The sequence below is a fragment of the Homalodisca vitripennis genome, chromosome 4, assembly GCF_021130785.1.
Source record: "Homalodisca vitripennis isolate AUS2020 chromosome 4, UT_GWSS_2.1, whole genome shotgun sequence".
In the NCBI taxonomy this organism is placed as follows: Eukaryota; Metazoa; Arthropoda; class Insecta; order Hemiptera; family Cicadellidae; genus Homalodisca; species Homalodisca vitripennis.
Window position 1 is genome coordinate 196,739,373 of NC_060210.1, and position 11,490 is coordinate 196,750,862.

General features: G+C 36.1%; 1 protein-coding gene across 3 annotated transcripts in view; it reads left to right on the forward strand.

The window, feature by feature from the left end:
• The window catches only part of LOC124360858 (aryl hydrocarbon receptor protein 1), a 245,463-nt gene extending 234,708 nt beyond the window's left edge, over nt 1-10,755 (forward strand). For 2 of the 3 annotated variants that reach the window (XM_046814821.1, XM_046814819.1), the window contains exons 8-11: nt 714-855; nt 2,873-4,102; nt 7,813-7,923; nt 10,270-10,755. In XM_046814821.1, the coding sequence (XP_046670777.1) occupies nt 714-855; nt 2,873-4,102; nt 7,813-7,885 (1,445 nt within the window). In that variant the 3' untranslated portion in view covers nt 7,886-7,923; nt 10,270-10,755. The remainder of the gene's footprint in view (nt 1-713; nt 856-2,872; nt 4,103-7,812; nt 7,924-10,269) is intronic. The other variant, XM_046814820.1, reaches the window with a different exon arrangement.
• The last annotated feature ends 735 nt before the right edge of the window (nt 10,756-11,490 follow it).

Consider the following 11,490-nt stretch of genomic DNA (forward strand, 5'->3'; position numbering starts at 1 on the left):
TGTCCTTGGTAGAAAAAACTATACACTAATTGGTAACCTGAGACATTTATAAATCTCCAGACCAAAATCGAATCAAATTAGTGAAAATAAACATGTTATAGTGATCTCTACATCTACAAGATACGGATTTTCTTTGCAAAAACCAATCCACAATAAGGTAGATCTCTCAAATAATTACATTAAAGAATAAATTAATTATTTGTATCCTGTCTTCCAGTTTGGTAGATCTTGAAAGTTTGAAGAGGATTCAGTTTTAACCTAACAGAAGAGTAGGTAAAAGCTAAGTTATTTAATTATGAAAATGTTGTTCTTCAAATATTTCACACAAAAATTTTTAAGTTCTTCATAAAAAAAAGAACTGCAAATTCTGAGAGACAATGGAATAAAAGGACCTTTTAAGGAGAACATTACCAACATAACCTCTAAATTGCAATCAAATATGATATACAATAGTGATATTCTACTATAATACATTCATCAAATATAATAACACTTGGTAATAAACTTGATGTCATTGATTACTGCAACTTCCTGTTTTGTGAATTCCATAATAATCTATTGTGTAAACAACTATTGTTTGAAGAAACAGTGCTTTAATCTCATGGTGCTTTTCCAGCAAATGCAGAGTATAAAGCACACCATTCTAAACTATTTAAAGGGAATCATTCGTTGTACAGTGCCAAGTGCTATCAAAACACAATTTTGTTTTACAGTATTAAAAACCGGAGCATCTGGGATGATAGCTTACCGGTTCCAGACGAAGGAAGGCCAGTGGCAGTGGCTGCAGACAAGTTCTAGGCTGGTGTACAAAAACTCAAAACCGGATTTCGTCATAAGCACACATAGACCACTCATGTAAGTACATAACAATTAGCACTTGGTTTTTCAATTTAAAAAAAATTGATAACCCCAGGAGGGTTCACTTCTGGCTGGTTTATACCTTCCAGTTGAACCTACCACTGGGCACAGCAAAATCCGATGTGTCACTTAAACCTGGGCAACCTTATGGATGGATGTCCAGGAGCGGCACATCACTAACCGCAAATGTCAGGATTCTAGGATGCAAGGGTAGTTCGATGGGTCTAGTCTACTGTGAGAGATGACTGTTGGAGTTGGTGGGGTTCCCTAAGAGTCAAAGGTTCTTGCAGCCTAGACATAGGGCTTGCACCCTCTACGTGCTTTGACTGGAGAGGCTGGTTCAGAGCTGGTTTCAAAGGGACATGACTGAGATTAGTGCCCTAAATTCTTCCTCATGGGTCTCGATAGGAGGAGGCGGCACCTACTCCAACCTTACCCATCCAGAATATCCTGTCACCCCGGAAGCAATGCAAAGGTCATTTTAGGACTAGGTGCAATTTCTAAGCTTCTTGTCCTAAGAGAAAAAAGAAGTATACATCTCTGTGTTAACAAATTGCTAAAATTTTGAACAATTTTAGTAGTGTGTGTCTAACTGAAAATACTCTTAACATAAAACAAATTTCACCTGTTTAAATTTCAGCTCAGATTTTATGTTAAGGGCATCGCGCTAAATAAATTATAAAAAACATTTTTTTTTTTAGAGTAGGTGACTACAGTATTGGAGGGGGCAACGTTTAACTTTGAACAATTTAAACCTTGGTCTAACTGTACTGACATTGCTTTTATGCTTTAGAATATATTCTATTGTTTTTTTATGTACAAGGCAGTTAAAATGATTTTTAAAATAGTACTCAGAGCATCATATACATTCTATACTGTATCTCACATGGCATGATGCTTATCATATTTCATATCATATTAGTATCTTTAATCTTTCCTAACATTTAGTTAAAGCTTTGAAAATAAAAAATAATCCTAAACAATGTATCATATATTTAAGTTGATGTTAAGAATTAATTAATAATTTTAAGCTGATATTCTCTTGAAAATGTTTGTTTTTTGTTATTTTTGTTTATATTATCTGATACAGGACTTTTATTACATATTTCATAAAAACTTCAGACAAGCATTTACAATATTAGTGTTAGGTATTAGTAATTCCATTTTTTTAAACAGTTATGTTTTGGTAAGAAGAGTCCGTTTTACTTTGGTATTCGGTATTTTGGTATTTGGTTCAATAAGTCACCAGAACGAATAAGAGCAGAAACCTCCTTTTCTGGGTTTTAGAAATCGCTGAGGAACCTCCTAAAGAGTTCAGTGTTTTATTCTCTTAAGGAGTTCCTCGAGTTTAATTTTTGACTTGTGGAGTTCCTTTAAATTTTTATTTAGAAAGTTAAGACCTTGTTCTTGCTTTTCCTTACATCGTTTGTACTTTACTCCATTATGTTACTTGACAAAACACGATATTTGTTTATTTTTTCTAAAATGTGTACAAATCATATGTGTCAATCACATATGATTGAAACATCACTATAGTTATTGTTATCACTATAGATGAACCACCAAAGATTTACAATTTTTGATCGCCTGTTGTCAGTTTTATTAATGATTGAAAACATTTGCAAATTGAAATTTCCCAGTTTCTACTTTGGAAATTGGGAAATTCTATTTAATGTTAGTGTCGTCGTATTGTGTATCCGATACTAAAAACTTTTAATATCGGATTTGTAAAACTTTTTAGTATACTAACAGTTAAGTTGTTTTGTTATTTTGTGGACTAACTATAATTTTTAAACTGATGCTAGTTTAATACTAATAAACATAAAATTAAATACACATAACAAGAGCTATGATTGAGGCGACAAATAACATATTTTAATTTACCATTCGGAGATGTACCAAGCTGGACCTTTAGGTTCTTTTCTCGGAGACTCATATTTTAAGATTTAGTGAATGAATTGAATGTATTTTTTAAGTTTAGTTTCCAGAGATTATTGGTGTATTTTGTTTCCAGGGAAGAGGAGGGGAGGGATCTACTGGGAAAGCGGACGATGGACTTCAAAGTGAGTTACCTGGACGCGGGGCTTACCAATAGTTACTTCAGTGACTCGGACCAGCTCCTGGGTACCTCCACCAACCACTCCAGCTCGTCCGGTAGCTCTGCACTGGGAGGGTCGACCGGGTCTACACCCCAGCGGCTGAACCGTCGTTACAAGACCCAGCTGCGAGACTTCCTGTCGACCTGTCGCACCAAGCGCAAGCTGGCCAGCCACCACACCAGCCCCAGCAACCCTGCGGTGACGGTGGACTACATGGCCGACACCAGTGCAGCAGCCGCTGTGGCAGCCGCCTACAACATGTACAGCACCCCCTACCCGGCAGCCCCTCCGGCAGACAACGTCTACATGGGCCACTCGGGCAACTTCCACCAGAGCCTGTACGACAACAGGTTCCTGGCCACCACCGAGAACCTATTCCACCAGTACAGGCCCTTCTACACCGAGTACCACCACCCCGCCACCACACCCTACGTGTCCAACGGCTTCCTCGACATCTCGCCGAGAAGTGGCCTTCCGACCTACGAGACATCCCCCGTCCACCACCAGCTCGCCAAGACTTCTGACTGTGATAAACTCTACGGCTGCCACGAGCAGAAGTACTCCCCGACGATGGACAATCGTGGCTACGTGGGGGGGAAATGCTCGGACTACTCCATGGCACCCGTCGTCACGGTGCCTCTCTGCGACCTGCAGCAGACCCATAAAACGAACAAGAGTGTAAAAACTTTAGATAACATATCTCCTGTGGTGTCCTCACCGTCCGTCGCGAATAACGGACTCCTGACGCCCAAAATGGAGGACATTAAAAGTGATGTAAATATGTTGCAATACGCACCGACAGGTGAAGTCCCCCGGCAGACCGTGCTGATGTGGGGGAGTGGGGGAAACACTACGCTCAATCACACACCCACCTCCTCCACCGGTAGTTGTCGCAGTCCGGTGTCAGAGTCCGTGCCCGACGGGGTGCCCTCGCCGTACCTCCAAGACAAGAAGTACTTGGCCGGCGGTAGTGACCCGTTGAAGTCTCTGGCGGAAATGAACTCGATGAGTGAGACCAAGTGGAAGCCCGAGACTCCCCCTAGCCCCAAGACCTATTACCAAGCCCAGACTCAGTCGCAGTATGTCAGTGAGAGTGGGTCTACAGAGGTATGGACACCACACCACCAGTACTATCCTTATCACCAGTGAGTGCCACACACTTTCTTTGTAAATAATACTTATTAACATCACTATGACCGATTTCCCGTAACATTTACAATATTAGGTTACGATTTTCTGTAAAATTATTGAGGTAAGTGGTCATAGTTATGGTTACCGCCTATGGACAAAACAGTCTTGTCAAAGTATTGATCTTTTCTTTACGGGAAACCTAATTTTCCTCAATAAATAGAAAAGACACTAATACAAACTTGATCATGTAGTAATTTAAAATTTAAACACTGTTTTGTCAATAGTCTCGATATTATTTTATTCACGCTCTTAACGCTGCATGTAGCTTCGCATGTTAACACTAATTCATGCACAATTCTTATGTACAATCTCAGTAATGGTCCGTAAATTTAAAAAAATTATCAATATTCAAGTCAACTCTTTGGTAATAATAGTAACAATCTTTGGGAAAGATTAAAAACTATCTGATGCCAATGCAATATTAATATTTATTGGCTTATTGGACAACTTTTCAAACCAGATACAATCCTAAGTTTTACTCCATTCAGATAAAATCACAGTAAGTGAAGTTCTAATAATGTAGGAAAGGTAACTGAAATGGTATAAACAGATCAAATAAATTTTGTAATATTAGTTGACAGTTGGATTTTATATTTCGTACTTGATATTACAAATCATTCTGAAGTTAGAATTAAATTGTTAAAACTATGGTTAATCGGAACATGATATATGCTAATCCCTAATTCATTTTGACAACAATGATCATAATGGTAACACAACATCACCAAAACCCACATTTGTTCAAAGATGGGTGTAAGGAAAAATGAGAAAACCATTTATTTCATATAAAAATTAATCAGGCTTGTTTAAAAAATATTACTGTTCGATTGGAGTGAGGAAATATGCTCAAGATGGTCAGAAATACCCTATACAAAAACATTTAAATGTCAATACCGTACTTAAAAATTAACTGAGTTTTCACGAATGGTATTACCGAAATGATTTTGATCGTAAATGAACACAATTTACAGTACACAATTCAGATTTATTGAGACAATCAAAATCCAATCTCTTGAACTGTACTTTAAGGCATGTAGACTCAGAGTGTGGCCCTGCTGTGGCGTTGGGAAATACTATACTGGAAAAGTCTACAACTTTAAATTCCTTAGAATACACCTTGATTTAGGGTTAACAAGGAATGATCATTTTGACCACATTTGCACAAATTATCATCAGGCATTTATGTTATGAGGTCTCAAGCCAAATACTGCCTTATTCAGGTTCTGATGATGGCGTATTTGGTGAATGAGAGAAGTTTTTTAGGAATAAATTTGTGTAACTGAATATTGATTTCGTTGTGGTAGCAATGAAAAGAACCAATATTAAATGATGTTTACTATACAAGTAAATCATGTCTTGGCAAAAAAAGCTTGATTGACAATTATATAAAACAAATAAAAGTAAATCCAACCATCCAAAGTCTAATGGCCAGTTTTATCAGGACCTTCAATCCAAAGTCTAGTGGCCAGTTTTATCAGGACTTCAATGGCCAGATCAGGACCTTCAATTCAAAGTCTAATGGCCAGTTTTATCAGGACCTTCAATCCAAAGTATATTGGCAGTTTTATCAGGACCTCAATCCAGTAATGGAGTATAATGGTTAGTTTTATCAGGACCTTCAAGCCAAAGTCTAATGGCCAGTTTTAACAGAACCTTCAAGACAAAATATGTTCAAAGTACAGGAAAAAGAGAAGAAACAGCCCTGTTTGCTGGATTTGTGTTTGGTTACAGAAAACTCTTACATAGACCTAAGAGTGAACCAAGACCTCTAAGATTCCTTTGAAATTGTCTGTCAAATTACGATTATCCGATTCAGCACGATTCATACAGTTTGGGAACATGTTGTTCAACCTTGTATACTTAAATGTGTACAGTACTTCAATCATGTACATAAATGATTTCTTCTGATGATAGTTTGTTCACATTCTCCAACACTATCAAATTTCTCCTTATGCAATGAAAGAGTTGTGTCCCAGCTGATCTTAGTGCACAATCAAGTGAGATCTAAACCACTAACAATAGGAACCATGTCAATATATTTATTGTACAGAAGGTTTTATGCAGAATAATTGCAAAGTTCCTTTCTGAAGAGGCTGTTACCTGAATGTAAAAGTGCTTCTCCAGAATGTTGGTTCAGTTTATAAAATTTATCCAACCATTACTCAATTTATCAACCACAACTTAAAATTTTAATCCAGCTCAGTGAACTGTCTCTAGATGAAAGTTGGAAGAAAAGTGCAAATCATGAGCATGTCTCAGCATATAATATTAGTGACTAAAAGAAAGTGTCTAAATTAAAGCTTTAAACCTACCAAACCATTACTTAGAATGACAATAATTGATAATATATATCCATTTGCAATTACTAACTGATCTAGTAAACTGATAATGATTGCAGATTTGTATCTTCTGAGGAAATGATTTATATTCCTAAAGTAACCTTCCCTACAGTTAAATGCTGAAGAGAGAACTGAACCACTTCGCAGAAGATTTTTCATGGTGTAGTGGTCCAACTCAACTTACAATTATCATATGATTCACTTTTAGTTGTTGATTCCATGAGCAGAAGATTCTCCAATTTCCATGGTAGCAGAAGATTCTCCAATTTCCTGAAGATTTTTCTCCACAGCCTTTGGTTCAACTAATATGATTGTTTCAGATTTTTATTTCATGAGTAAAGGTTTCTGAGAGCAAATTATTTGAATCTCTACAGTACACCTTCACTCAAGTTAATTTAAGAGGAGAGAAAACTGTATCTCTTGGCAGAAGATTGTCCATGGTGCTGTGGACCAACTCATCTTTAATTTGTTATACAAATGGATCCAGGAGGATTGCTAGCTATCTTAAAAGTAAACGATTTGAATCCCTGCAGTCAACCTTCACTCATGGATGTGTAGAGAGAAGAGAATTGAAACACTTAGTAGAATAGTAGTAAATTTTAATAAAACAATACTTTTCCAATACAGTTTATTTTTTGGACAAGGCCTTTCGAAACCAAAGTTTGAAAACCACAATTTGTGGAGTCCCCTGATGATGAAACCTTTAGATTCAAAAGGCCTTGTCCAAAAAACAAACTATAATAGAAAAGTATTATTTTATTAACATTTAATACTATTTTAAAAATTTTTTCCAATTGCTCCTAGAGTCCACAACTTTACAAAATATTTTCCATGGTGCTGTGGTCCATCTCAACTTAAAATATGTAAACTCAGTTACATTCCCATGAGAAATGCTCTATTAAGAGAAAATAATTTTAATCTCTGTTCAAGTTCAGTATATTGGACATGACAGTTATATTGCTTAGAAGATAAACTTCCATTGTGGTGCCATTTCTTTTAAATAACCTTGTACAAATGTTTCAGGATTTTACATTTAAAAGTAAACTATTGGAATGTTTGTGGCTCATCTTCATCAAAATTCGATGCAGTGGAAGATGTTCAACTGTTCATTAGCTAAAGAACTGAACTTTTTGTATTCATCAATTCATCATAAAATGTGTGTTTCAGTTCACAACGACACCCATTGGGAGCAAAACTTTGGATCCCGACAGAAGATATTTGTCCAAATCCATCTTAGCTGGTAGTTTCAAGGCTTGGTAGGATATCTGCGGATTTCCTACCTCACACTTAGGTTAACAAGTGATGTGACGATAAGTATGTTGCAGCTCAACAACAGGAGAGGCCACATACCCTCAGATAAGCAGGACAGGAGTCCTCTGCTGTCCATCTCTGAGGTGACAAACACACTCCTCAACCAGTAGCCTGTCTCCGACCAGGTAACTGTCAAACTTGCAACATCGTACAGTGCAACCTCTTTAATCCGGATTGAGCAACCTCCGATTAACGGAATTCCGAAAAATCAGGAATACAAGAAAAATGTAATAGATTACAGATAATAGGAATTTAAAGAGTCAATTCACTATATTATTTTACAGAACATAGTTGTGGCGCTAGCCACGATGTTTTCTTTTGACCGTGCTATAAGCCAAGTGGGCGTCACAAGAGTAAAGGTCGTACGTGTCTCAAGACGAGGCAGGATGCGAGTTGGTCACGTGTAGTGCTCACAAGGACGTGTACAGGTAGAAGAAGATTCCGGAACGAGAAGTAGCAACAGTGAGGGGAACTACAGTTATTCTAATCAATTGTTTTATTTTATTTTAGTCTTTTCGCGAAGTGTGTTTTGCGATGTGTGCCGTAATTTGAATATGTCTTAATTAAGTAATCCAGGGGATTTCGGAGGTTAGGATTTGCCAATATGTCTTATCGTTAGTTTCAGTCAATCAGTAGAGGGTTAGACCAGATTATTGCATATTTGATTAATATTATTATTATAACAGTAATATATAAATGGTTATTTAAGTAATTTATTATAATAGTCTAGAAACAGTTCATCAAAGCTGGCGGGGGGAACTAAACTAAGTCCACTCTTTGGGCATAATATCGTGTGATTTGGATTATTCCCTTCATGACCGGCAATAGCAATTAATTAATATAAAATTATTAATTTCTATCTTTCCGTCATGCCCTCAATGCTTAAAGTATAACAAATGAAAAGGAGGTTTTTTATTATTTCGTAAAACTCAATCAATCTTTTTTTTTACTTTGGTGCACTGCTTCCCGGAAGTATGATTATTCAGACTTTCCAAGGCCATTATTTCCACTGACAAAATGTCAGACCTTCAATCAAAATAGACCATCAGACTGTGTAGCACAACCAAGGTCAACAGCTGGTTTTTTTCATTATCAGAATTGTTTTCACTGTCCCCTGTACCTTTGAAAAATAAAGTGCCAAAATAATTTCTACGGCGGTCATCACATCAGTGCTATTGTCGGTCTGAACCCAATCACTTCTTCTAGATTTACAATTATCAAGCACTTCTAAGGCCTACTGCAACAATGTCAATTTTTATATTGTAAGCATTATTTTTAACGCCAATAATGCGTTAATGAAAAACCAAACTACATAGGAAATTCTACAAAAATAGATTACTCTTGTAAAAATTGGATTTCCATCGCTCTGTTAAACCGATCCAGATAACCTGTAAATCCGGATAAAAGAGGTTGTACTGTACTGTATCAAAAATTCTATATTTCTGTCGTATACTGTATGCGTTTTAGTTGTTTTTTGTTGTAGAATTAAATTTTTAGATGATAATGATATAATAGGGCATATTAGGTGAGTGTAGGATGACAATGGTATAGTCCAGTTATAAGCCCCCTTAATAGTGATATAATATAATAAAATATGAATGAAAAGAAAAATGTATTAGAAAATATAAATGCACGCAACAGCAAACAGTTCAATACCTGCCATAACTCTAGTGAGCTCCATTTCTATTCCAGTGTTGCCACTACAAAGTGAGAGTTGGGCAAACTCATATGTTGTATTATTATAATTGCCATTAACTAAAGGTATACCCCAAGAGAGTTCACTTCTGGGTGGTTTATACCTTCCAGTTGAAACCTACCCAGTTTTACTGGGTACAGTAAAAACCAATGTGTCACTTAAATCTAGGCAACCTTATGGATGTCCAGGAGCAGCACATCACTAACCGCAAATGTCGAGATTCTGGGGTTCAAGGGCAATTCGATAGGTCTAGTCTACTGCGGGAGATGACTGTTGGAGTTGGTGGGGTTCCCTAAGAATCAAAGGGTTCTTGCTAGCCTAGACAAAAGAGCATGCCACCCCCTGCCTGCTTTGACTGGAGAGGCTGGTTCAGAGCTGGCCTCCCCTTCTTCCAAAGAAAAGTGGCTGAGATTAATGTTCATCATCTTGACAGGAGGCGGCCCCAACCCCTAACCTTACCCATCCAGAGTATCTTGTCACTCTGGAAGCAGCGCAACGGTCCTTTTAGGACTAAGTGCCTAAAAAACAATTCTAAATATCAGACACTCTAATATTTCTTAGAGGATCAAACCTACGGTGGTTTTACCAACCGCTTATGCTCTGTGCAAGACTAATTCGATTATATAGCCGAAATCATCACGGAATCTTCAGAGGAAAAGTCTGTTGTATTATTTTATTATTTAACATGGGTTAAAAGTAATGAATCAAACTCGATTCATCAAGATCAAGCTTGTCATTGTATTGTTTTAATATTCAACTCTTTTCTGTTTTTCAGAACTGCAATACGTGCAATGGAGTGAAGAAGATTAGCCAAAGATCATCCGTCGCTTTCCATAAAACTGCATTTTATTCAATATGAATTCAAAATTATATAAGTTAGTGACCTTTGACAATGTACATTCAGTCGATTTTGTTTGTAAATGGTATGTAAGATGTATCAATAATTTTTGTGTTTTTCTGTGATATATGTTTATTAATTATGGTTTTATATTGACTATGTTGTATCATAGACCTGATGTAATATATTAAGTTATGTTTATTGTAAATTGTGTAGTTCTTTACATGCGATTACTAATGTATTCTGTACTCGATATTGAATATCTTCCTATTAGAAATAATCAAAATATTCGACTTCTCTAAGTGTTTTTATTTGTGCAATTATTTATAAATTTGTTGGCTGCAGATTTCTGAAGACTAAAGTAGAATTTCTCATGAATGTGACTTTCAGAAATAAACATTAAATGAGTGAGTGCTCACTAAAGTGCTATTGTTTTATTCACCCTGGATCGTTTAGAAAATTGAGAACAAACGTGGATTGGAAAGGAGGGGGATTTTTCTTTATCAACACGTAAACAAATTAAGATTTGTTGTATAATTTTTTAATTTAAAAATTTTAACAGATTTTTTGTCAAAATAAAAGTTTTGTCATGTCCTATTCCTCCTCACCATCCCATCATAATAAAACAAAAATCATCCCATTACGTTCATTTTTGAAAAAGTTCTGAATTATTTTGTGGAACATTACACAAATGCCAAATATTAAAAAATGGATACTTACTTTTTTGAAATTTTGTACGTTTGTCCCTACATAAATAATGAGCAATGTAAAAAAGATACCATAAATAAATTACAATTTTTCTATTCCAACATTTTCAAAAATTTAATTTTTGTTTGCATTATTTTTTTATATTTAAAAATCTTAATATGTTTTATCATTCAAATAAATATTTCAAGTTGTAACCTATATTCCACATTTCATAATAAAAGAAAAATCATGTCATTATGTTTATTTTTTAAGAAGTTATGAATTATTTAGTTGAACACTACACAAACACCAAGAGTGCTTGGCACAGAGAGAAGACCTGTCATAAATGCTTGGCACTGACAGCACCACCCCTCAAAAGTGCTTGGCATTCTAAGGGTTAATGTTTGTTACTATACATAAGAAGAACCCACGACATTGCCCGTGACAGACATGCGCGGCAGAGCGGTATCA